Here is a 25,615-nt window from a genome sequence, read left to right on the forward strand (position 1 = left end):
TTTTTTTCCTTTTTTTGTATTTGTCCTTTTTTATTCTGTGCGCACACTTTTTCAAATTTCTTTGTAATTAACTCATGTGTTGTAGGTGTCTCTGTTGTTTGGCTACCTGCAGGCTGTTGCTCTTTTTTATTATGTCGCCTTTTTTCGTGGTGCCGTGATGCCTGTGTATGTCCTGTGTCGCACGCCCGCCATAGGCTGTTCCTCCTTCAGCTGCACTGTGGGGGTATCGCCACGGCAGCACGGTCTAGGCAAAGAGCCCGTGGGTGTCTGCGAGGGGCCGCGCCATGCTCTGGAAGGCCCACTGCAGGATCCCGTCCCAGGTGCCCTGTGGGACAGCCCCGGCGGGTCACTCTCCATCCTGCTGCCTGCCCCCCGGGGCTGTCCCGGCTCTCCCTGCCTGGCACACAGCCCCACGTCACCCTGTGGGTCACATCAGAGATGTTGTCCCCTGTGGATGTTCTCTGCTTGTTGGTTTCCCCCGCATGCTCTACCTCGCCCAGGAGTGCGTCAAGCTCATCCCTGCTCATCATCGGGTCACCGCTGGAGGGGACATCCTCTGCCTGTGGGAGGAGACATCTTTCCAGCTTCCCTGCCTGCCCTTTGCCCACACCCCTCTAGGTCAGGGCTGGATCGGGTTCAAGCCCTCACCTAGGGCAGCCTGAGCTCATGTCCTGTCTGACACAGCTACACTACCTCACCTCCAGCTACAGTCGGCCTGTCCCTCACCCAGCCCAAGCAATGGCTCCTCAGCCTCGTCATGCCCTTCGTACCCAGCATTGCCACCTCACCCGGTCGGTTTCCCTCCGCCGTGGTTGGGCGCTGGTTGTACCGACCTTCGCTGCCTGTAGTGGGTGGTCGCCAGGCGCTGCGGTGCTCTCCAGGCTGCCTGCGTCCAGGGTGCCCACACAGGACGTGCAGAGCAGCAGCCCCCTACAACCGACAGGGGTGACAGAGACCATCAGGGCAGCCCCCCTCTGGGGCAGGATTGTGGCCAGTGTGTGGAGGATGGTGGGGGGCTCACCCAGAGTCCCCGCCGGGTGTGGGGCAGTGTCGGGATGTGGGGATCCGGGTGAAGCAGCGGCCGCAGATGCTCCCGTCACCTCCACCCCGCCGGGTGCTGCATGCCTCGTCCCCTGGGATCTCAGGGGGTTGCTCTTCAGCAGCATCCATCTCCTGCAGCCGGTCTGGCTCGGCTGTGCTTGCCACACAGGATCCACACCGCCATGTCCCACTGCACAGCCAGAGGAGGTTGCTGAGGGACAGCCGGGGGACACTGGTGTCCCCATGGCACCCTGGGGCTCACCTGGGGACGCGGGGCAGCGGGGGCACCAGGCACGCAAGGTGGAAGGCCCTGGGGCAGCCATCGCAGCAGATGAGCTCACCACCGTCACCGCACGCCGCACACTCGTCCTCGTTCTCCTGCCCCGGGGGAGTGAGCAGGGGGTTCGCCGCCACCACCACCCCCAGTGGCACCGGCGGACAACCTGCACCTGCGGCTGTGGCAGGGCTCATGCTGGCAGAGGACCCCTTCGCCCACCTCCCCCTCGTCCTCTACCCCCACATCACCCACCCTGTACCAGACACACCAACCCTTTTCAGCATGGGGACCGCCTGTTCTGGGGGCTTGTAGCCCAGTGGCCCCCACCAGCCGAGTTCCAGGTTGCCTGTGTTCAGCCAGGCCAAAGGAACATGCCAGGGGCACCCCGACGGCCCCAAGCTCGCCAGGTGACTCTCAGGGTGCTGACATGCCGGGACTCACCTGGTGGGGCGCGAGGTCCTGGCTGTGCATGGCAGGTGCTGGCAGCCGGCCCTGGGGGTGCAGTCGGGGCTCCCCACCCTGCGGTCGGGACAGCAGAGGTTTTGGGGAGCTGCTGAGACAGCCTGGTGTGGGGGGATGCCCCCAGGCTTGGCCGTGCTGCCAGGCAGGGACAACCCCTTGCCGCAGCCTCAGGCAGCTGCAAAGGGAGGGGTGAAAGCGGGTGGTGGGGGAGGTCCGTACACTTTGGGATGCCTTGGGCCGGGTGGGCGGCTTCAGGCTGCGGCTTCTGCTCCTGGCCCCTGGCTCCTCACAGGCGGCTGAGGTGTACGGCTCATCCCTGGCTTTGCTGCCCATCTTGGAGCTGCCTGTAAGAGAGGCCAAGAGCAGCTCCCGCAGGGCCCCCTCCCTGCCACCCCACTGCCTGGGGGGGCTCCTGAATTTGGGGGCTAAACTGGGCAGGAGGTCGGCTGGGCTGCACCTACCTGGCTCCAGCACGTGTTTGATGAGGAGGCCCTCGACGGCCCCACGGGTGATGGGCACCTCGCTGCCCGCCACGGCCACTGCTCTCTGCACTGAGGCAGCCACCGCCTGGAGGGCTACAGGCAGGGGGGTCGCTTAGCAGGGTGGGCAACCCCCCAATGCCCTCGACTGCAAGCAAATAGGGCACACAGGCAGACACCGCCCCAGGGGGGTTCAGCACTCACCACCAGCACGAGGGGTGCGGGGGGCATCCGTGCCCTCCGGCTTCTTCGTGGGCCTCGCCTTCACCAGGGGCCCTGCGGGGTTGCGAGGGTAGGCATTGGGGGCACAGCACCCCGCTGCACCTCAGGGACCGTGCCCCCAGCCCTCCCCCATCTCCATCCCCCTCCGGATCTCCCTACCGGGGCTGGCAGCGTGCCGTGGGGCGGGTTGCACTGCTCGGGCCCCGTCCCGCTCCTCAGGGGCTTTCCTCTTGCCTTGGGGTCTGTGCAGGGCTGGTGCTGTGGGGCTGGGGGAGAGGCGCCTGCTGCGGCGCTGCCGCCCCAGCTCCACCTCTGCAAAGGGGACAGGGACAGGCACAGCCGGCCCCAGGCATGACCCCTGCCCGCCGGCAGCCCCCAGGGGTGCCAGTCCCTGCTGTCTGTCCCCCTCCTACCTCTGGGGAAGGCGCCGCGGAGGGGCCGGAGCCGGGTGTACCGCTCCAGGTTGTAGTCCTTGAAGAGGACAGCCCAAAAGTCGCGGACGGCGGCAGCGTCGCGGCCCAGCAGCCAGGTGAGTAGCGCGTGGAAAGCGCGGTGGGAGCCCTCCCGCTCCGTCCGGCTCAGCGTCTCCTGTCGGTGCCATCGTGGCCCGTTGGCAGACACCCCGGTGCCGCCAGCTGGCCCCAGTCCCTGCGGCACGGACATCCTCTCCCACCCCACAGCCTCACCTTGAAGACGTGCTCGGGGACAATGTCGTGGTCAGCCAGGCTGTGCAGCAGTGGAAAGACGTCGTCCACAGCCATGGCAATCTCAGTGCGGTGCAGCTTCAGTAGGTGCCGCAGGTCCCCCTCGCCCCCCGGTCCTGCCATGCTGTGGGGACACGGACGGGACCAAGCAGCCCGCCCTGACGCTCCCCTTTAATAAGCCCCGGCCACCAACAGCGGGAACCTCGTCAGGATCCTGCGGCCCCACTCATTTCTGTACGAGGCCGCGTAACTTGAGAGCACCCCTCCCACCGCCGGCTGTCCCTGCGCCATGGTTGGGCTTGCCCCCGCAGCACCACTGCGCCCCCAGCCCCGGTTGGGGGTCAGGCTGCTCCCCAGCCCAGGGCATCAACAGCCGGCGTGACGTTAGCCGCTTCTGCAGGTGAGGGACACCCAGCCCCACGGTGACCACCCTGGGGTGGCCGGGGAGCGGGGGTCAGCCGGGGTGCTGGCGCAGGGGCCCCCGCCTCTCTCGTCCCCACGGTCAGCCAGGCGTCGCCCCAAAATTTCTGGACTTTCCGCAGCACCTGCTTCTCTCATTCAGAAACTTGGCTGTGGGAGCATGTGGGAAGTAACATCCAGGGGAAAATGGGAATATTTGCCCTGGCTGCCTGCAAACCACCTTCTGCGGGCTGGCAGGAAAGCACTGACACCAAAGAAACTCTACAAACATGCGTTTGGGTACAATTATGGATGCTGAACAAGCAAACAGCCTGCTTGAAGCATGGTGCTGCTGCCCTCCAGCCTGCCAGAGCGACGGCAGCCCCACCAGCGAGCCTGGGGATTACCTGGGCGGGCGCTGCCTGCAGCTCTGTCATCGCCCACTCCAGGAAATGGGGCAATAAAGTCATTTCACTGGAAATACGCAGCTGTAAAAAACTTGGAGCCGGGGGAAACTGGCTCCTTGGGAGCATCTGGCATATAAAAGTCTGGGGGTCTGCTGCTTCGTACCAGGCGTCCCGGAAAGAGAAAGCTCCAAAGCTCCCGTCCCTCTTCCCAAACATTTGGGATTTCCCCAGGATTAATTTCCAGCCTCTCTCCCTCTGGAGACGCGTCCCTGCTGCCTGGAAGGCTCAGCCAGGGGTGCCGTGGCCATGCACAGCCGTCCCCATGCCACAGGGCAGCACCCAATGCCCGCCATACAGCAAAATCCAACCTGAGTGGGATGGGAAAGGGGTGCAAGAGGGGATGCTCCATTGCACGGAGCAAGGGGATATGGGTAGGGATGGTTACCAGTAAATCCTAAAAGACTGGAGAGGGATCTGCTGGCTCCGAAGCAGTGCCAGGAGGAGGCGGCTGCTGTCCAGAGACTGGGGAAGAATAACAAGACGACACCCTCCGGGAGACCAGGAAATACCCTCATGCATTTCTGGTTAATAAATTAATGTGTTTACCCACAGCAATGCTCTCCCTGAAGCTCCTTTCAGGATTTGGGGTGACTTTTCCTGTGGCGGCACCAGGAGCCGTGGGATGGGGGTTTGGCAGACGTTGTGCCGGGTTGCTGTGCTCCATGCTGGGCTTTTGGTGTCCGGCACTGCCATGGCTTCACCACTGCCTGCCTGATGCACCCGCCCAGGGGACAAACCACGGGTGTCAGGCGAAACAGGAGGTTCATCTCCCCTCCTGGAGATCCCCCACAGCCCAGCCACAGGCGCTGAGCCCAAGCACGCTCATGACACAGTTTCACACGTCTGCCCCACCCTTCCTGGGAAAACCGTTTTCCTCAGTGTCCCACCTGCAGAGGCAATTTGTCACCGTCACCCTGCGTTAGGCTGTCGGCACCTGCAGGACAAGGCTGCAGCCCTGGCTGCAGCGGCAGCCGGCGGCTGTCCCCTCCCCGCGCCTGCCCACGGGAGCTCCTTGGCGGGCAGGTGCTGCCCAACGCAGCAGCCAGCCGTGCGCCCACAGCGCTGGGCTCGGACTTGTTTTAAATTCCAACTTTGTGACTGTTTCTGTGCTCTGAATCACAGGCAGATTGTTTTCCACATCCAGCCCACTCAGTAGTGCAATAATTTGCATTTCGGGTTGGTTTTTTTGTGTTCCTTCCCCTTTCTGAGACGCTGCGCCAGGGGCAGAGCAGCAGCTGCCAGGTGCCACGCGAAGAGGCACAAACGTCCTGGGAGATCAGATGGGCATTTGCGTATGACCTCGCTTAGAGCAGACCTTGGCAGCTGTAAGGGACTTGTAAGGGCTGTGAAGAGTCAGCCTTCGCTTGCAGAGGGGTGTAAAACCCTCCCTGGGGCTAGCACGGGCCCTGCAAGGGCGCAAGGCCAGGGCGCAGAGGAGCCTGGCCACGCTGGGGTTTCGGGATGCCCTCACTTTTCTATTGCTCCCCTTGCAGAAATCGGAGCAAAAGGTTCAAGGCAGGCGAGCTCAATCCGACTGCGACGGCTAAAGAGGTTTCTCTACAAACGCCCAGTTAAATCACCAACTCGGCGTCCCTCAAAAGCATTTGAGCGACGGCGCTTCATGGTTGCTCCTGCAAGAACCCGGGAGGGAGAGGGAGCTGGAGCAGAGAAGATTTATTTTAGCTTCAGTTTCCTCTTTCCTCCCCCTTTAGAAAGAAGAAACAAAAGTCCAGAGGTATGTTATATTAATTTATTTGGGACACACCAAAACAGGAAAGTCAACAACTGTTAACGTACAAAAGTACAGAATCCTGGGACAAGATTTACTGTCCTGATTAAAAAGGCACCATGGTCCCAAAGAAGAGTAATCAGAATACATCATTGAGAAATTTCCCCCCTGTTGCAGCAGAAACAGAGCCAGGCTTTGGCTCTATCCACAGTCAAACCCAGTTAAAAAAACAAATATGATTTAAATGCGATAAACACTGCTCAGCCTGTACAAGATGTCATGAAAAGAATCACAGCCTAGAAGATGGTCGGACTTTTTTTTTTTTTTTGCTTCTTTTTTTTTTTTCTTTTTTAAAACAGCAAAGGTGACAAACCACTAAATGTATAACTGAGGAAGACAGCAGACTTCTGACGTCTTCAGCTTGACTTTCTGTAAGACACGTCAGTTAAACTGAAACTAGCAGGCTGAGTGTGGGGCTTCTGAATGAAATGTAATTCCCTGTGGTATACAGGAAGTCAGATTCGACAACCTTAAATTCCCTGAATCCCTGAAAATCATAAAGCACTATACAGCTGTGTTCCATATTCGAGTCAACCCTGGTGGATTTGCTTTACACACGAGCATTTATACTGTCAGCTATATTTGTAATAGAAAGGGGGATTTTACAGCAGTTATTAAAAAAATTCTATTTCGGCGAGGTCCGAGCTTGGCTATATTCCCTGCTGAAACAGAGCTGCTGGTGTAAAAGCCCAGTGAGAGGCTCAAGTCCAGCACCTCAGGGCTGGAAGGCAAATAGTTTAAATGTGACATAATTTGCATGGGGAAGTCAGTGAAGCACGCCAGAGAGGGGAGGAGAGAGAGGGCTGCAAACTCTCAAGTGGCGGAGGCTGAAGGGTGTTGCAGAACGTGAATGCGTGCTATTTAACCTGTAACGACACTATGAGTGATGCGGAATACACTGAGTTCACTAAATATTTTGGAGCAACTTACCATGAAGGACTTCTCAGAGACACAGAATAAGGATCCCGGCAATTACTAACGAGCAAGGTCGCTGAGAAGCCGATGCATCGCTCGGAGCCAGACGGATCCGTTCGTAGGCGGAGGGATGGAGCGAAGGTACGCCGGAGCCTGCCTGAGCAGCAAGGCCGCCTCGTGCGCTCACTAGCTATGCTGTGCCCCAGTCGGGCCAGCAGCTAATTTGTGTTTCATTCCTCCTTTGGCATAGGACTTCAAAGCAGTCCAAGAACTGATTCAGCAAAAGTAAAGGAACTGTCAAAATTATTCATACATGCATTTATTGTTAAAGGGAGCAAAAGCCAAAGAATGAAACAGCACGAGTTATTGTCAGTAAAATGATGTGCAGGACAGAGAGGAAAGAAACGGGGAAAAGCTGAGATACTGGAGTGGGGAAACCAACATTCACACTGAAAGGTAAATCTGAAAACCAGGCAAGTTTGCGCTTTCTACCAGAGAACCTCTGTGGACAAATAGAGACTTGGGGTTTTTAATTTTCAGTGTAGTCTGGCAAGGTTTGGGAATCTCACCAGACAGACCTCCAGCACTGGGTTTCACTGAAAGTTCAAGTCTCTCATCTTTAAAAACCAGTAAAGCAACTCCAACTAAAAACGGCAGATACCCTTGTACTGCAGGTATCTAAAATCACAGACACGTCACTGCTCAGGACGTACGTGGGCAAGAGGGTTACGCTTTGTTCGAACTCCGGGTGGAATCCCTGCTGGTCTGCGTGGACCTCGGCGGGCGGAAGAGCAAGCCCAGATTCAGGTGCCTTTTGCTGTACATACCACAGCTACCCGCACCTGGGAAGGCTTTTTCTTCCCTATATCCTAAGAAGGCAGGGTAACAGTTTATAAAATTCTTCCTATCTTAAAACTAAATAACACAATTTGCATCCTTCCCCTTATCTTACCCCTTTGGAAGATAAAACATTACCACTTCATTTAGGATTCACACCTCAGATCCTAGATTAGGGACTCTGTGTTAAAACTCATCCAATTATGGGAAGCTTTATCCTGATCAAGGAAACATCATTAAAATAGAATCTAGAGTAAGATATTCAGAATCAACAATGCTTTTACAGCCAAAGCACTGAAATGTCTCCTGATCTCTCTCTCTCCCCCTCCTCAAGCAAGAGAGCAATCCCTTCACAAAACCACAGGGTGCCTCTCTGGGACTGGGTACTACAAGCTGAAAACCAGCTTCCTTCCTTGCAGAAATGCCAAATTCTGCTGAAGGGGGCCCAGCGCCTTTCACTTCCACCGAAACCAGCAGGAGTTAGGGCTTTTCAGCACACAAATTCTCTATTAACAACAAGTCCAAGTTATTTCCCTGCAGTAAACTTGAGTCCTGTTTCGTACTGTTAGGCCACCACTGGCTCAGAAATGGTGAGAGACTTCCAAAAACCCCCTGATGTAGACAGGACCTTGGAAGAAGAGGCTTATATGCTACGTAACCTTAGATCATCTGCTATGTTTGAGCCTTTGCATCATTAGCCGCTGACTGCTTATCCTTCCAAATTCATGTGTTTTAGTCCTTGCCGCTGTTGTCGTCATCCCGGTGCTCTTCCCCAGAGGCAGGATGTTCCCGAGCTCTGGCTTGGGGATCTACAACAATCGCTTCCAATTGATGGTGGGATTTCAAACTTGCCTAACGTGTGCATTGCCACCTCGTACTCCAGCAGCTCTGCCTGCCGATCGCGGCATGCGCTAGCAGTTTTTGACCTTCTCCACAGTCTCGTAGAACCCAGGCCTAACCCTCCTGATGCTCATCCGTATATGCTGGCACTCCAGGGGCATGGCGGCGCTCGCAGGAGCTGTGGTGCACCGGCGCTTCCTTCTGCCCCGCAGCGAAAAGGCTGGGGCCCCGCCGTTCTCCTCCTCTGCAGGGTAGGATTCATCCACACTCGTGCCTTCGTCTGATTGCTCATCACTTTTGTATTTCATTTCCTTCGCTTTGTTTCCTTCCTTCTCCTCCTTGGCGAGTTTTCTGAAGTGCTCCAGACATTGTATCTTTTGTCTTCTTTCCATCATCTTCAATTCTTGCTTGTCTGTGAAATCTTCATAGTACATTTTTCTTTCGCTTCTTTGATCTTCAAGAAATTTCCACTCGATGCTCGTCATTTTTATTCCACTGTATTCCTCCAGTTTATTTCTTGTCTGTGTGTCTGTACAAAATACATCAAAGAGCTTCTCCGAACTCTCATTGAATTTGTCTGCTCGCTCAGTAAAAGCCTGGTTCTGTCTTTGCTTTCTGGTCTGATACAATCTGGTAAACTCCTCGTACATTTTGAGGATAAGTTTCTTTATATTTTGCGTGGCGATGGTGTGCAAGTTGCAAACCAACCAGTGCTCTTGCAGGTGCTCAGCGAGCAGCTGGGCCGCATCCTCTTTGGACCGCTGGGCCTGGCCAGCTCTTTTGGGCTGCAATAAATACAGCATGTTCTGAACCACATCCTTCTTGGTTGGCAGTATTCCCTGGGTGAAACCCGACGACTCTACATATTCAACAGTCCCCAGAGTCTTCCGTGCTCTCACCTCGGTATCCAGTGATTCCATCACTGCTCGTTTATCTCGTAGTTATGACATAATCTGAAAGATGCGGGGGAAAAAAAAAAAAGGAGTACGTCAAACTAAGCCTTTATTTTTTTTCCTGCAGCAAAAATAAACAGATGAGAAAATGTGCTCAGACCAATAAGATGTGGGATTTTACGGTGTACTCTGCTGCTGTTGGACGGCTGCTGTGTTAGCCCAGCCCATTTAAACATCTGCACGTTGAGACTATCTCGCTCCTCTATGCAGTTCTTAAAGCCTAATACGGGGTGTTTGTTTACGTTCATTAGCTATAATTGGGTTTTGGACTTCGTGTTGTAAATTACAGCAAACCAAGGCCGCCTAGGGCACCGGACTCCGGGCCGGCACGCGAGGACAGGCGCGCCTCGACGCCGGCCGCGCCGCAGTGCCGCACGGTTTCTCCCGCCCTGGTACGGGGCTGCCTGGAACAGGGGAGCTCGTTTCCCCGGCGGCTCCCCTCGCCTTGCTCCCTCCCCGGGAGCGGCCCCGAAACACCGGCTCGCCCTCCGGGTGCCCTCCGCCCCTCCCTGCCCCCCGACGCAGACACCGAGGCCTCGGCTGAGGATTACTCATGGCAGCCCGCTGCGGCCCTGCCTGGGCCCGGCCTGCCCCGCAGCATGACTGGCACTTTTCCCGGCCGCGCAGGCGGCGCCGGCCCGAGCGGCACCGCAGCCGCAGCTCTCCTCGGCCCCTCCGCCCGCCGCCGCCCCGGCCGCGGGGGGGCCGGAGGAGCCGCCAGGCCCGGGCCCGCCGAGGACAACAAGGCCCGCCGCGGGCCCCGGGCAGGCCCCGCGGGCCTCCCGCCGCCCCGGCCCCCCCCTCGGCCGGCGGCTCCCGGAGGCGGGGGCGCCCCGGGGCTGCGGGTCCGCTACCGGGGGAGCGGGGCCGGGGCCGCCCCCCGCCCCGCCGCGGCCCGGGGCCCCCCGCGGCGCTGAGTCACGGCGCGGTGCCGGGAGGGCCCCGGGCGCCGCCCGCCCGCCCGCCCCGCCTGAGGCCTCCTGTGGGCCGCGGGCCCCGGGCGGGGGTCGGCGGCGCCTGACGCGCCCTGCCCCCGGCCCGGCCCCTCCCCTCCCCGGGGCTCACCGCCATCTTGGAGGGGGGTCTGCGGAGCCTGCGCAGGAAGGAGCGGGGGGACCAGGCCGAGGTTGCCGCCGCCATCTTGGAGAGGGGCAGCGCCGCAGCGGCTCCCGCCCGCCCTCTCCCGGAAGGGCCGCCCCCGCCCCTCGCGTCGGGAGGGCGCGCGCCGGAAGTGCGCCCCGCCTCGCGCCTGCCCCTTCCGCCCGGCGCGGCGGCAGCGGCCGCGGGATTGGCCGCGCGGGGAGGAGGGAGCGGCGCGTGAGGGTGAGCGCGCGGAGGTGTCGCGGCCCCGGCCCCCCCAACCCCGCGCGCCGGCGGCCCCGGCGCCCCCTGGCGGGGGGGAGGAGGGGTCCCGCGCGGACCCCCGGGCGGAGCCGATTGGCTGCGGCGCGGGTGCCGCCTGCCGGGGGCCAATGGGAGCCTGGCGGGCTCGGGGTGCCCCGGCCAATGGGCGGGCGCAGTGCGGGCCGCGAGGATGACGGGAGCTGATTGGCCGCTGCCCAGGCGGCGGGGAGTGGATTGGCGGGCGGGCGGGCGTCACGGCGGCGGGGAAGGGAGGGAGGAGGGAGCTGATTGGCGGGTGCTGTTATTGTGGGGCAGAGGAGAGGGAGCTGATTGGTTAGTGCCGTGATGGGGGGAAGGAGGGAGGGAGCTGATTGGTGGACACAAAGGCGGTGGGGCAGGCAGAAGGGAGCTGATTGGTGGGCGCTATGGCAGTGGGGCAGACAGGAGGGAGCTGATTGGTGGGTGCTATGGCAGTGGGGCAGGCAGGAGGGAGCTGATTGGTGGGCGCTATGGCAGTGGGGCGGGCAGGGGGGAGCTGATTGGTGGTGCCGGGGTGGTGGGGCAGGCCGGGCACTGCCTGGGCCCCGCCGTGGGCACCCACGTGTCTGTTCCCCGCAGTGCCAGGCCGGTGGCGGCAGCGGGACGGCGACGGTGACGGCAGCAATGGGTGCCGGGACGGAGCCAGCGGAGGCGCGGTGCGAGGCGTCGGAGGGGTGAGACCCCACCTTGCCCCGTCCCCCCCTCCCCACCCCCTGGCCCCCCTCACCTGCTGCCCACCCCACACAGGAGCATCTACCTGGACCACAACGCCACCACCCCCCTGGCCCCCGAGGTGGCCCAGGCTGTGCGTGACGCCATGTGCCAGGCCTGGGGCAACCCCAGCAGCTCCCACCCTGCAGGTAGGGACCAGGGGGAGCTGCCATGTTGGCTCCCTGCTGCTGCCGAGCTGAGCCCCGTGGCCGTGGGAGCCTGTGGCAGAGCTGCCGGGTCTCGTCCCCGCAGGCAGGAAGGCGAAGGAGCTCATCAGCAGTGCTCGGGAGAGCCTGGCAAGGATGGTGGGAGGCCGGCTGGAGGACATTGTCTTTACCTCAGGGGGCACAGAGGTGGGAGCGGCCATGATCTCTGTGTGGGGTGGTGACCCCCCTTCCCAGGTGCCCCTGCCCGCCACCTCCTCTCAAGCAAGTGGCGATGAAGAGGGTGGGGACGAAGGGCACTGTGCTCCTCCTGGGCCTTCATTTTCCCATCTACCTTCCTCTCTTCAGGCAAACAACATGGTGATCCACGCCGCCCGCAGGCACTTCTGCGAAAGCCAGGCCAGGCCAGGGGACAGCTGGGGGACACCGCACATCGTGACGTCGAGTGTGGAGCACGACTCCATCCGCCTGCCGCTGGAGCAGCTGGTGAAGGAGGGCCTGGTGGGTGAGTGGCAGAGGGCCCGCAGGGGACAGGCTGGGGACATCTGGCTGCAGACTGGGGTTTGTGAGGGGGAGGCTTTTCTCTGCTGGCGTTTTTGTGGAGGAGGTTGGGGACCTGCTCTCTCTGTGATGTTCCCCTTTCTCCCCGCAAAGGGCCCTGACTCCCCACATGGTGCCCCCATTCCCTCAAGCTGGGTGCATTACCCTGTTGGCATCCAAGGCCGGCCCCAAGAGCTGCCGTGCTCTCTGCCTGCGTGCCAGCTGCCTGCACAGCTCTCCTGCCTGCTCGCTGGGGTGCAGGCAGCCCTGGGTGTTGTTGGGCTTCCCAGCAAACCTCAGGGCTTTTTTCTTGGCTTGCAGAAGCCACCTTTGTGGCTGTGTCCCCACGAAGTGGGCAGGCTGAGGTGGATGATCTCCTCGCTGCCATCCGGCTGACCACCTGCCTGGTTTCCATCATGTTGGCCAATAACGAGACTGGGGTCATCATGGTGAGTCTGTGGGCAGCCAGTGGGACAGGGTGGGGACATCCTCGCAAAAAGGTGCTTGATAAGGCAGAGCAGATGATCCCTGGGATGCAGACCCTCTTCCCTCCTGCCAGCCTGTCGCAGAGCTGAGCCAGCACATCCATGCCCTCAATGAGCGGAGAGCAGTGGAGGGGCTGCCCAGGATCCTGTTGCACACGGATGCAGCGCAGATGATTGGCAAGGGGCGTGTGGATGTGCACGAGCTGGGGGTGGACTACCTCACCATCGTGGGACACAAGGTATGGCCCTCTTCACGTGGCCCAGCCGCTCTTTGCTCTCTTAAGACATCTCTATTGGGGTGCCAGGGAGACTTTGGGTGCCCCTTGTAGCTTGATATCTCATGAGTGGCCAAAGTTTTCCTGCTGGATGGTGCCCTGAAGACAATCTTCAGCTGGGTGACAAGGCTCCTGCAAGTCAGGGGGACCTGTCTGCAAAGGGGAGCAGGAGGAGGCCAAGGGCAGGGGACAGCTCTGCAGCAGCCTGTGGATGTGAGACAGGCAGGGGTTAGCACTGGAGGGCACTCGGATTGGGGCAGGAGTACAGGAAAGGGACACCTGGCAGTGTCCCCGGGGTCACCGTGGCTGTTTCTCCCTGCAGTTCTACGGCCCGCGGATTGGTGCGCTGTACGTGCGCGGCCCCGGCACCACCACCCCGCTGCACCCCATGCTCTTCGGAGGGGGACAGGAGAGGAGTTTCCGGCCAGGGTAAGGTGGCTAGGTGGTGGCCCGGAGAGCTGGGCCTCGGGCTGGTGGCCAAACCACGCATGGCTACTTAGTCTGAGCTGAGCTGGCAGCTGTGTCACCTGCCAGCCCTGGGGTGGGCAGCCCTGCGCCGGGAGATGGATCCATGCATGGGAACTGCGGAAGCCTGGTGCGCAGGCTTTGCCACAGGAGGAACCACAGGGTGGAACTGTCCCCTTCCCAACCACCTCAGAGTGGTGTCCAGGATCTCCTGGCAGTGGTGAGGGGTCCCATGTGGGGAATGTCTGTGCCCTGAGGTTGGGTGTCTGGTCCAGAGAAATAACTCACTGCTCCCTCTTCCCTTCCAGCACCGAGAACACCCCAATGATCGCCGGCCTCGGCCAGGTGAGTCAGTGATGGTCACGGGTGAACAGTTCCCTAGGGGTGCTCCCTGGTGGAGCCAGCATGGAGCCAGCCACTTCATTAGAAGTAACAAACTCAAGGTGCGGGAGGGTGGGCGAACTACTGGGAAAGGAGATGGGGCTTTCTGTTGCCAGTCAAAGGAGGTGCTTCGGAGCACTTGCTGCAGGCTTTGCAGGCCTGGCAGTGGGCAGTCACGCAGCTCATGTGCTGCAAGACACCGAGAGGCTGTTGGGGGGATGCAGGGGACCTGGCAATTGCAGAGGCTGTTCCCGGGATGGACTCTCACATGCCAGGGGGCCGTGCATAGAGGGAGGTGTTGGGGGGTCGCTAATGGAGCCTCTTTGGGTTTTCTCTCCTCAGGCTGCAGAGTTAGTGAGCAAGAACTGGGAGGCCTACGAGGCTCATATGCGGGATGTTCGGGATTACCTGGAGGCCAGGCTGGAGGTGAGCAGACCTGGTTCCTGTTTGTATCTCCCCTCCCGGGGTCTCAGCCTGCAGAGTGCGGGGCCTGGAGCCAGGGTGGGTATGTCCCTCTGGCCCTGCCACCTCCTCATCAGGACAGAGCTGCTCGTGATCCCAGAGTGGTTCACAGCCCTCTGATTTCTCCAGGCCTCCTTTGGGAAGCAGAGGATCCACTTCAACAGCCACTTTATGGGCTCCAAGCGACTCTGCAACACCTCAAACTTCTCCATCCTTGGCCCAGGCCTTCAAGGTAGCTCTCACCCCACCGCTGTCCCATGATGGTGCTCATGGAGCCAAGCACCTGCCCCACACAGCACCCTGCGGCTAGAGACCGGTGGGCGCTTGGCCGTGGCTTGGGCAGGGAGATGAGGCATGCAGCGGCCCTCAGAGACAGCCTGGGCGCTGGGAGACCTGCGCTTGTGTGTGCTGCAGGGCGAAGGGTGCTGTCTCACTGCAAGATGCTTCTCGCCAGCGTTGGGGCTGCCTGCCACTCTGAGAAAGGGGATCGGTAAGGAGCCAGCTTTGCCAGGGCCAGGGTGTCTTCCCAGAGGAGAGTGGGTGAGAGGGAGGGAGGGAAATAGGACAGGGAATGGGACTGTGGGTGGCTGTGGGCAGCGTCACCTGGAGCAAAGAGGGTGCAGAGCTTTCCAGAGGGGCTGAAGAGCTGCAAAGGAGGTTATTGCAGGAGACATGGCTGAAACGCTTGACTGCTGCTTGGAAGGACTTTGTCCCTCCTGGCTTTGGTGATCCAGCTGAGCTTGGAGGTACTCTTCAATGCCTGGCACTGCCAGAAGAGAGTCTGCCTTATGTCCGTGTGTGCTTGGCTCACCCGCTGAAGCCCAATTTGGGTCTCCAGTGGGCTCCTTCGGGGGTGTGTGGGGACAGCAGGTGCTTTTGGCCTGGTCTAGAGCAATGCCCTGTAGACACGGCAGAGCTGCTAACCCATGGGGACACGGGAGAGGTTCTTCCTTGGAGGGGAACAGCCAGATCCACCATAGGGCAACAAGCCTAGTGAGAGTGGGTGCCTTTGGAAAGCGAGCAGGGTGCTGTGCATGAGACAGGTTTTTCTGGACTGCATCTGCAGATGTGCTGCCTCTTACAGCTTGGTGAAGCTTTCTGGTGATGGCTGTGCTTCCTCGGCCTTCGAGTTAAACCCACTCATCCCTGTGTTTGTTTCAGGCCCTCCTCGATTCTGCTCGGCTGCGGGATCCCCTATGACGTGGCGCAGAACGCCTTGCGGCTAAGCGTGGGGCGAGACACCACCCGGGCAGACGTGGACCTGGTTGTGCAGGACCTCCTGCAGGCTGTGGCACAGCTGGACCAGGACCAAGCACTGTAGACCCTGGGAATTGCTCCGCGGCCATCACCCAGGTTCTCAGGATGGGATTGTGCCCCTGTTTGGCCCTGGGTGCTGGCTGCCTGTGTCAGTTTGGGTTCAGGTTTTGGCAGGATTAGTTTTGTGCCTGATCCCTAAGGTGAACTGACCCAGCTTGCAGTTTGTGATCATGGATCAGACGTTGGGGAAGTGGTGGCTGGTGGTGGCAGGAGGAGGAAGCGGGATCACGGGTTTCGTCAGCAATGTGCTCTTCGCTCTGCTTAGACATATATCAGCTCGCGCTCATAGGGATCACGGCGGGGCTGGCATGGCTCTGCAGCACGTGCGGCTCGAGCAGAGAAGCTAGCACAGGCACTGGAGGCAGCAGGGAGCTGTGCTGAGGAGGGGGCTTTGCTGCTTTGGGGCTGGGGCAGCTCATCATGAGCTTGCTCAGGACTCTGTCATTCCCACTGCACAGTGCAGGCGTTCTGGGAGTCTCCCTGTTGGGTGCTCCTCGCTTGCCAGCACATACCCAGCTGGCTGCATGCATGTTGGCATGATGGTCTCAAAGCTCGACTCCCTGCAGAGTGTAACAGGCATGGAAGCCATAGGAGATGGAGCCTTTTGCCCTGGTTGCTTTCCACAAAGGAAGCTTTCCTGGTGTCTTATCACAGAGGAGGAAAGACCATCTGCCCCAGAGGGAAACGAGGAGTTGATAGAAGAACAGCAAGATTCTGGGCTGGGAACTGGCCTGCCCCAGCCAGGGCCCTAAGCTACCAAACGGTTTTTTGGCTGGGAAGGTGTGGGGCATGGCTTTCCCCGCACTGCATCACTGCATGGCATTACCTGCTCCCCTTCCTCCTGTCCTTCCTACAGCGGGCAGAGCTCCTCTTGCCGACTCCATGTGCTCCTAAAGGAAACAGAGCTGTCGGGGCAGCCGTAACTGTGCCAGCACCCGAGGAAACGTTTCTTCCCTGCGTGGCCCAGGTGGTCGCTCTCATCACTGACACAGGAGGACACCAGCATCACACGGATTACGAGCGTTGCCGGCTGGGCTGACTGATGTCGGGGAACCTGGTCTCCATGGGTGTTCATAGGAATAAAAGTGATTGCTGCTGCTGTGGCTTTTTCCCAAGTAAAATGTATTTTCTGTGGTGTTTTACACGGGGGAAGCTGGACTGGTTGGGGTCATCTGAGCAATGCCTTTTCCCTCAGAAAAGGCTCATGTCCCAGAACAGAGGCACAGTCCACTGGAGTGGGGAGGTGCCTGCTGGTCCTGGTTGGCAGCGAGCCCATGGACACAGATTCTTAGATGCTGGTCTTTCTTTTTACTAGCCATACATTAGCACGGCCAGGAATACTATTTGGAACCATAAAACCCTGGGGCTTTTTGTAAATCTAATTTCGAACTGAAGTGTTAGGACACTGACTTAAAGTCACTGGATGCCGGTCAGGCTGTTCAGTGTTACCGCTGCTGCTCACACCTCAATCTCAAATGCCATCTTTTCTTTTTCCTTTTTTTCTCCCTTGCATAATAGTCAAAACCTCTTTTAGAAAAAGCAGTTCCACAGAAAGAATATTGCTCTGCTTCAGGGGTAGATCTTTTATCTATCAGGGACCTTACAGTTCTTGGGGACCTTTCTTTCACAGCTGTGGCACAACTGGAGAGCCAGGTTTTGGGGCTCTCTTTCCCCCACAGGAGGTCTGGGCTTCCTGCATTGATTCGGACAGAAATTTAACCACAGAGCACAAAAAGCTTTACTGAGTTATTCTTTATACACACAGGAAATGCAAGTTTTAACCACAGAAATATTAGCATTACTTCATTTAGCCAAACCATAAGAAGTGTTACAGAGAATATGAATACTCTGGTTGACCATTTAAATGGTTTTACTGTTAATCTTCCTACTACCACACTGCACAGGAATGAGAGTCACTAGCGAATTCCTCTGTCTCTGTATTGCCTTATCCAGGGAAGGTGAGGAAGAACATGCCTATGATTTGGCCTGCACTTCTGTCGGGCAGGCTGTGCTTCCGCTCACGCACCCTATGTGCTGGAGGCAAGTAGCCTTTTCTCATATGACACAAGGTCAGTGGTTGTACGCACTAGAACAAATTCACCTGTCGTGGAAGTCTGGAAATACCAACATTGCTACATCAGCTGTGAATTTAAACAGTAAAGAGAGGACCTGGCCACTACGCTAGAACACCACAGAGTTGAAATATGTTACTTTCACGTGGTCACATAGCCAGAATTGGATGGCAAAACCACAATTCATTTAATGGAAGAATCCACAATCTCCTGATAATCTTGTCTTCCTAAATTCTTCCAGGACAGTTTATAACACGCAAGGAAAAAAACACTAACCAAAATAACCGCTCCCCCAACAAGATCGTAAGCACCTGGGAAGATCCGCAGCACGACAAGCTGCAGGACCATGGCGATGACAATCTCCAGGTGCTGCACGGTGCTGACCAAGGCGGGGTGGAACTTGCTCAGGGCGTAGTAGACCCCCAGGAAGGCTGCTGTGGAGCACAGGCAGATGGCAAGGAGATAGCTCCAGGTTTCTCCATCCAGTGGAACGATTGGCTCTTGAAGTAAGAACATGGTGGATGCTCCCCACACTGTTCCCGTCCAACTAAAGGTGAACAGTGCCGTCCACATGCTGATGTTATCTTTGATTGACCGATAGACTATCATGGAGAGAGCAGTGGTCAAACCTGCCATAACGGTCATGGTATAGCCAAAAGCTTCCTTCCAGGTGCTCAGCAAAGAGTTTTCCTCCTTAACAATGTTGGGGATCATGACCAGACAAACGCCAAACACGCTGCCAACTACAGTAATTATGTCTATGTAAGCCATTCCCTCATCTATGAGTAAAAAAGCCAAAATGGCACTGAACACTGTGGTGGTAGCCCTCCACATAATGGTCCCATTGCTGGGGGGAACTATAGAGAAGGAGGTATAAGCACAGGTAATAGAGATAACGTTGCAGACCCCATAGAAGAAGAGCCGGAGCCTGTAGCCTTTGGGGCCAAAGGGAGGCTCATGGTAATAACACACAACAGTAATGGACAGCACCTGTAAGACTGAACGGATGAAAATTAATTCTAGGGATGGCACTTTGGAACGATCAGAAATTAATCTTGTAATTAGAGCCACACATCCGTGAGCCACGGCAGATCCAAAAAGGACTACCCACGTTTTCCTCGACTGCAGTGTATTTCCTTCAGGAAAATGCTGGGATTGCCCGATCTCATCGGGTTTTGGCAGTTGTGCTGGCTGAAGCTTGGTGTCTATTGTACCAAAATAGGTCCTTTCTCTCTTTTTCCCACCATTCAGCAGTCTTTTCTTAGGATTATCCTCCATAAATACTCCAGTATCTTCATTAACATCCTCATATCCCTCTTCTCCTGGCTGGGGATAGTGAGAAGTGTATTTCACTGTTACTGTGTTGGGATGAATTTTCACTCGCTTTTTGACTGGGTATTTTTGGGAAGACGTATCCATTTCTTCAGAGAAATGTCCTGGTCTTAAGAAAAACATGGAGAAGCAGTGTTATTTTTGTTTTATCAATAGTGAGAGATTCATTAGTATGTGAACGCTGTTAGTGTTTACAAGCTATTTTTTCAACCAAGTCCAAGTACTAGTAGATTGTTCTTGGCTTTGCTTTAATTTTCTGGTGAGTTACTGCTAAATACCATTGATAGTCAGGCCATTTGGATCTCCTTAAAAGCCAACCGTGGAACTTAATTTTAGTCACTAGTTTTTGAAAATGACATATATTCTCATTATGTATGGTGCATATAATGCATTCTAGTATATTCTTATTCTAATGAGAAAGTTCTCTTGCTAAGCTTTTTGCACAGTAAATACCCTGTAATTATGAATTACACTTATTGTTAATTGCTCACTAATGTTATAAGGTTATGGAAGAAATTTGGCTGGAGGAGATGACTGCCTTGTTTCTAAACTGACAGAGAGCAACACAGGGAAATAGGGAGTATCCCTGAGCAAGTCAGCACAGTTAGCATATGAATAAACAACACATTTTTGAACAATACTTTGACAGTGTTAAAAATTCCTTCTTTTCACATCCTTTTATTTCCAGTGATTGATTTTGCAACAGATTTGTTCTTCAAATCTGATTTTTTTTTTAATGGTGAAAATTTAGAAGGGCTGATCCAGACTACTAACCAGACCTTCCTGTGGCAGACATTTAAAAAACACAGCAACAAAACCACCACCCTTCTGTCTCCTATTGAAGGTCCATTTCACACTACACAAGCGGTGCGAGCTCTCCCCTCGGTGCCCTGATTCGTGCATGCCACCATGATGCGCGGCAACACACGTGGCGCTGCACGTGTCACAACGGCGGCATCAGCCTCCCCAAACAAGCAATCCCTTCACGCACCCAGCCTCTGCCAGCACAAACGCTGCTTGGCCTCCACTGTCACAGGTGCATGCAGCCTGCCCACAGGGAGCCCACCCGTGGCCTTCATTCCCTCCAGCGCTCCACTGAGCGTGCCATCGCTGTCTCCAGGCCCAGCGTGACAGCACTAAGTCACTTTAATTCAGGCATGGGGATGTCACTGAGATGACTTCGTTTCTGCAGCACCCTCCACCATCTGCGCCAAGAGCCCTTCCAAATCAAGTGGCAGCAGGAGAGATGCAAGCTTCCCTGCCTTCTTCGCCCCAGCAAATAAACACATGCAGACCTTACCTGCGACTGAGAGATTTAATTCCAAGCCAGAAGGGGAAAACCTCTTGGTCATCTACATCTTTGTCCAGGTGTCTAAACAGAAACAGTAGATGCTCTCAGATATCAAACAGGAAAGGTTACAATCATCTCAGCACGGAAAGTAATGCCCAAGGGAGGCATGAAACATTCTGCTTGTTTTTCAAAGCTGAAAATGTGAGCAGCACTAGCATGCCTCTGAGGCCACGCTCCTTGGGAACTGGCAACCCTGGTGCATCGTTATGAAAAAAACACCACCGCAAAACCCAAAAAGCTTCAGATGGAGAGAAAGCAATCAGTGTCATCTTGCCAAAACCACTCCTCAGCCATCTCTCAGAATTATTGATGGAACTAATCCAAAGAACAAGTGCTGGTTTTGTGAGCGTAAGGCTCCTACAGCTTAATAAGAAAATTCACCATCCTGTGCCTGCTGTCCTGCCTCACCAGCGCTGCGGAGGAGAGGATGCCCAGGAGGACCCATCCTCCCGATCCCATCCATCCCCATGAGCCGAGCCCAGCCCTGCAGGCAGCAGCAGTTTGGCCTCTGCGGTGTCAGCAGGGGATGGGTATGGACAACCCTGTGGTCCTTGTCCACAGGGAGTACGGAAGCACCGGAGCAGGTTGGTCCTGGAGGTGCAAGACCACAGCCGGGTGGACAGTCGGGCTGAGCAGTACGATGGCAGTTTGTCAGGGAGACCACAGATCAAAAGGCAACGTGAAAGTAGATACAATAGCTCTTCACAGAAATACTTAAAAAATATCGCGGCCAGGTTCAGCCTCTGCATTTTCTCCATCCGTAATCTGTGACAGCTGAGCACTGCCTGTGTCTCCTGGCAAAAATAATTTACATAAGAATGGGACATTCTTCCTTTTTCCTCACAGGCTGAGCGTTTATCGAAGCCCCTGCTACACCCAAGCTAAGCTGTAGCCTACTTCTTGCAGGAAGAGCAAATCCCTGGTAGGGATGGTGACAAATGGGAGTGGGGAGAGGGGCAGGCACCGAACCCCAGCTCTGGCAGAAGGCAGCAGCACCAGTTTGGACCAGCACAAGTAAGCGAGGTATCCCGGGGCACCACCTTACTGTTGCCTTGGCAGAGAGACCACGCTCCCAGCCCTGAGATCCCTCACTGAAGTAGAGATCGGTAGATGTTATAGGGTCTGAGGACAAGAAACATCCTTGTCTATGCAGGAGACCTCACGCTAGCTCTCCTGTTCACATTTCTGCTGCCAACCCATTTTCAGCAGAGCTCAGCTGAAAAAACAAAGCGTACCCAGTACGCCCCTAAATGGTGGGGGAGTACTCCAGAGTGCCCATTAATGTACAGTTTAAACACTGCAAGAAACTTGAGAAGAAACAGCTGAAATGCCAAGGAGAGCAAATAAAGAGGGTAAGAGCTGGGTATCAGCTGCACTAGTGGGCAGTTCAAACAACCCATCAAACATTTAAAAACAGCCTACCAGAAATCTATCCCGGTCTCACCTGCTACTTGCACTTTTTCTTCAGATTAAGTCGTTCATTTCAGATACTTTCAATATGCAAATGCAAAACGCGCTGAATGAGTCCAGGAAGGCAGTGATTTTCACAAGCACAGCTTTTCTTTAGCATTTTCATTGTCATAAATTCACAATTCTGCCTTGCTCTCCCCACGTCTTAAAAAAATTAAGATCATCTTGATTTAAGGCACAATATATGGATCGGGAATAAAATAAGTGGGAGGAAAAGACAGCAAAAGGTGCACAACAGGCATTATTATTAGAGTGACAGTGGATCTAGCCTGCATAAACGCAGTCATTTCACTAAGAAGCAGCCGAGTACATGCTGCAACTACTGGTTCAGGAAAACAAAACCAAAATAACTGATTTTTTTTACCATTAGCATACAATGGTAACTTTTTGCTTCCTGAGTTTAGATTACATTTTCTTCCAACAAATATAGAAAAGGGTATAGAAGAAGAGACAAAATGTGGTTGCAAATTTAGTACTGGACCTCTGTAATGTATTCACAGATCTCTCTGGAGGAAAACAATAGACCATGAGCACGTAGCTCAAAATGGCTGTCCTATACAGACGCCGTACTCCCTCCAGTATGCTTCAGCACCAAGAATGCTAACAGTTCGAAGGTCTGGAAAGCGGAAGGGCAAACGCACGAGAAATGAGAAAGGCAGGAGATGAGAAGTAACAAAGAACAAAAAATAACAGGAGTGCTTAACCCAAAATTTCATTTTCTCTACTAAATATTGAGTATATGACAAATGTTACGCCAACTCTCACAGAGTATGTTTATTCGTACTCTTTGGTGACCTTGCTTTTCTTAACCAGCGAGAACTTCAGTAGAGACTGAGATTAGTGCATATCCCAAATCCATTATGTTTGTCCCAGACACAAATTTAAAATAAATGGAAATGAACACAGCCTATGCAGAAAACTTGCTACTTCTATTTCTGCCTTTTGTGGAGATCATGTGAAGTTTCTATTTTTCTTCGTATCTGGAAACATAAAATGGTTTATTTGCATTTTCTATGAAAAACATAATTTGATTTTGAATCGAGTTTAATACAAGGCTGAAGATTAAGCACTATGCAAAATTCTCATATAACAAAACAAGCATTCCCAATCCAAACAACAACCTGGGACACCCATTTAAGTTACCAGCTCATGGAAATCACCGACTGCCAAAGTGTGAACCCTGTTTTCCCATGGGTGAACAAATAATCACAATGGAATCAATAAATGTCACAAATCATTACTAGAATCCAGACCATGATTTTTTTTAGAAGGAAAAAAACGCAACTACTCCCCCTCCCCCCCAATCACTACACATGTGCTGATTAGCAAGGTTGAAATAGGTGATTACATGCCACTTGACTATGGGGAGTGGGCTGAGCTCTCCTTCTTGCTGTGCCTGAAGGAATTAAGGCTTTGAGGTCTGACCGGTGATTCTAACCACCAATTTTCAATAAACTCACAGAAAAACACTCTCATCTTCTGCCAGATCGGTCAAAATCAGGCAGCCGACTGAAATGTTATTACAAAAGATTTGCAGACATGGCAATTGCAGTCCTTACGAAGCTGAAAATGAGAAGTCAGCTACCCCCATGCTCTGAAAGGCAGGCCGCGCAGAGATGTTCCTTTGCCTCTTCTGTGGAAAATCCCACGGATCCCGACCAGGTTAGACTGAGATTACCAGAGGGCTGTAAGCAATCTCTACAGGGTAACTACAATTTTCCCTGAATATTACATGTACGAAAGACCCACTCCATCCCTACAAACCCATGTAACCGACTGAACTTGTGCCACCTTCACTAAGCACTTCCATACACAGTGCACTGACTTCTCACCACGCAGGTTTTTCTTTTGATACCTTATCAGGTGCAGGAAAATCTCCTAAATTCCTGTTTCAGCACCATTAAACTACCTTAACCTCGCTGGAGATTCTTCGGTGCTTGATAATTCAGGCAACTGCATATGCCAAGGCATCCACCTACATGTGATGTCTGACTAGCATAACACATGAACCGAGGGGGAAGAAAAGGCAACATAAGGTGCACAGCAGGCAATTAAATGTTGGTAGCACTGAAACAGCCTACAATTCTGCTACGCTTTTAAACTATTTGATAAGGTGCATGCTGGAAAATCAGAGTACCTTTATCTTTTTAGCCAGATGGTCTGACTATATAAATAATTTTATTGGAAATATATGCAAAGAAACTCAAGTCTTTATTAAAATTTAATGAATAATAAAAGGTATTTAAGAAAATGAAAGAGCACTTATATGAAAGGAGTTTTTAGTACTTAAGCGTAAGAGCAAACGTTATACACAAACCAACAAACCAGTATCCCATGTCTTCAAATTAATCGAGTCACGTCCAACAGCACTGCCTAAGGGAAGAGCCAGTACACGCTTCACAGAATTCAAATACAAACCCTACACTTAAGCCCCGCAACTTGTCAGTACATTCCTGATAATATTTTGCAACCCAAAAAACAACTCGTATTTGTGCTAGCTCGCTAAAGCTGCCACATGCAATTTCAGTGGGATTATATGTGACACCTTTAATTTCCCTTGCTTTCACTAACCTGTTCTCTTGCGTATAAGGGCTGCAAATGCATCTGGTTCCATGAAAAAAAGTACTTTTCTTTAATTTCTGCATTCATGTCTGTTGCCTGCTGCAACTACTACCTCTGCACCAGCAATACTTGCATTAAGTGATTTTGAAGAAGAGCCACTTTGCCTGTAAACTTCCCGTTCCAAAAACCCTAATCGGAACAAACCCCTTTAGATTGCAATTCCAGGCATGGGGGAAAGAATGGAGAATACATCAACACTTAAATATAGTCTCCTACAGCATACAAAAATAGCTTGGCTAGATATAAAAAAGGCCTTAAATGGTACATTACAACGGGCTGAAAGAGAGCACAAGACGACACATTCGGGTTTACTAGAACAGGTTACAGGTTAAGATTTATTTAAAGCTTACTGCTTTTGATCTTCTCCCAACAAATTGCATAAAACCCGGCAAGGCAGCAAGCTGGTGCGTGTGAGGTGAGTGCAGAAGGGCTTACGGGGACAGCTGGGTGAAAAACAGGACACAGGGCTCCGGAGTTTTATACAGAGGACGGCGCAAGTCGCAATGGCAGCTATCGCGTTTGCACCACCAGAGAGGACACCTCGCAGAGAAAGCGGGGCATCTCCAAGGCGAACCCGAGCAGCAGGTCCGGTGGGGCTTACAAACCCCCCTAGAGGGAGCAGCAGCCCCGCGCGGTGGCCAGGGCAGGTCCGGCGCCTGGGCTGGCAGGGAGGCGGGCTTGGGGCTGCTGCTGCCCGGGCTCCTTCCCCGCCAGGCCCTTCGCTCGCCGCCGCCTCTGCAGCCCCCCCGGTGCGAGACTCGCCCGCTCCTGCTCCGAAACACTTACCGGTGCCGAAACACCCGCCCGCCGCCGCTGCCTCAGGCCTCCACGCCCTCAGCGGCCGCTCCCATGCCGGGAGGCCGCCGGCCCCCCCTCAGCCCACGGGCCGCATCGTCGCGACCCCGGCCCAGGCGAGCCGCCGCGGAGAGGCCGCCCCCCCGCCGCCCGGGCGGGCGCGCAGGGCACAGCACGGCAGCGAGCGCTCCGCCCGGCCGCGGCCGGGAGGGCGCTGCGGCCCACCCCGGCGCGGGGCCCCGCCGCCTCACGGAGCCCAGGACCGCGCCCCCCAGCCCGGCCCTGCCTGCCCCTCCCGGGCTCTGTCGCGACAGACGCCCGCCTCAGGCGTGCACCCCCCCGTCACCCTGGCGACGCCCCGCCCCCTCAGCAGCGGCAGCGGCTCTAACGGCCGCCTTCCCCCCC

The 25,615-nt window shown here is 55.3% G+C and overlaps 4 protein-coding genes across 8 annotated transcripts; 1 reads left to right on the forward strand and 3 right to left on the reverse strand.

Moving 5' to 3' along the window:
* Positions 1–244: 244 nt before the first annotated feature.
* Positions 245–3,308, reverse strand: AIRE (autoimmune regulator; the record flags this gene model as incomplete). The annotated part of the gene is made up of 12 exons (XM_082319196.1): positions 245–325; positions 492–560; positions 834–930; positions 1,022–1,231; positions 1,304–1,419; positions 1,760–1,837; positions 2,000–2,120; positions 2,238–2,355; positions 2,464–2,535; positions 2,641–2,793; positions 2,895–3,069; positions 3,168–3,308. 12 exons carry the CDS (start codon positions 3,306–3,308, stop codon positions 245–247), a joined length of 1,431 nt encoding a protein of 476 aa, XP_082175322.1.
* A 2,479-nt stretch (positions 3,309–5,787) lies between these two features.
* Positions 5,788–10,577, reverse strand: LOC309594580 (uncharacterized protein). The gene is made up of 2 exons (XM_082320680.1): positions 10,451–10,577; positions 5,788–9,385 (listed from the first exon to the last, which is right to left on the reverse strand). The coding sequence occupies exon 2, from the start codon at positions 9,350–9,352 to the stop codon at positions 8,504–8,506; it is 849 nt and encodes a 282-aa protein (XP_082176806.1). The 5' UTR covers positions 9,353–9,385; positions 10,451–10,577; the 3' UTR covers positions 5,788–8,503.
* Positions 10,578–10,646: 69 nt separating this feature from the next.
* Positions 10,647–16,595, forward strand: SCLY (selenocysteine lyase). Of its 5 annotated transcripts, none has more exons than XM_082320665.1 (14): positions 10,647–10,708; positions 11,348–11,442; positions 11,516–11,628; positions 11,732–11,832; positions 11,992–12,148; positions 12,505–12,632; positions 12,743–12,907; positions 13,266–13,372; positions 13,717–13,753; positions 14,132–14,215; positions 14,381–14,483; positions 14,666–14,741; positions 15,413–15,604; positions 16,223–16,595. In XM_082320665.1, the coding sequence occupies exons 2-13, from the start codon at positions 11,393–11,395 to the stop codon at positions 15,570–15,572; spliced, it is 1,281 nt and encodes a 426-aa protein (XP_082176791.1). In that variant the 5' UTR covers positions 10,647–10,708; positions 11,348–11,392; the 3' UTR covers positions 15,573–15,604; positions 16,223–16,595. The 5 variants fall into 5 exon arrangements, with proteins under 5 accessions (XP_082176791.1, XP_082176792.1, XP_082176793.1 ...); XM_082320666.1 differs by having other exon boundaries at positions 16,425–16,595; XM_082320667.1 differs by having other exon boundaries at positions 16,536–16,592.
* A 727-nt stretch (positions 16,596–17,322) lies between these two features.
* Positions 17,323–25,463, reverse strand: SLC35G2 (solute carrier family 35 member G2). The gene is made up of 3 exons (XM_082319338.1): positions 25,202–25,463; positions 20,273–20,344; positions 17,323–19,081 (listed from the first exon to the last, which is right to left on the reverse strand). The coding sequence occupies exon 3, from the start codon at positions 19,057–19,059 to the stop codon at positions 17,824–17,826; it is 1,236 nt and encodes a 411-aa protein (XP_082175464.1). The 5' UTR covers positions 19,060–19,081; positions 20,273–20,344; positions 25,202–25,463; the 3' UTR covers positions 17,323–17,823.
* Between the last annotated feature and the right edge of the window lie 152 nt (positions 25,464–25,615).

This window comes from Platalea leucorodia, assembly GCF_965183815.1.
Source record: "Platalea leucorodia genome assembly, chromosome: 8".
NCBI lineage: Eukaryota > Metazoa > Chordata > Aves > Pelecaniformes > Threskiornithidae > Platalea > Platalea leucorodia.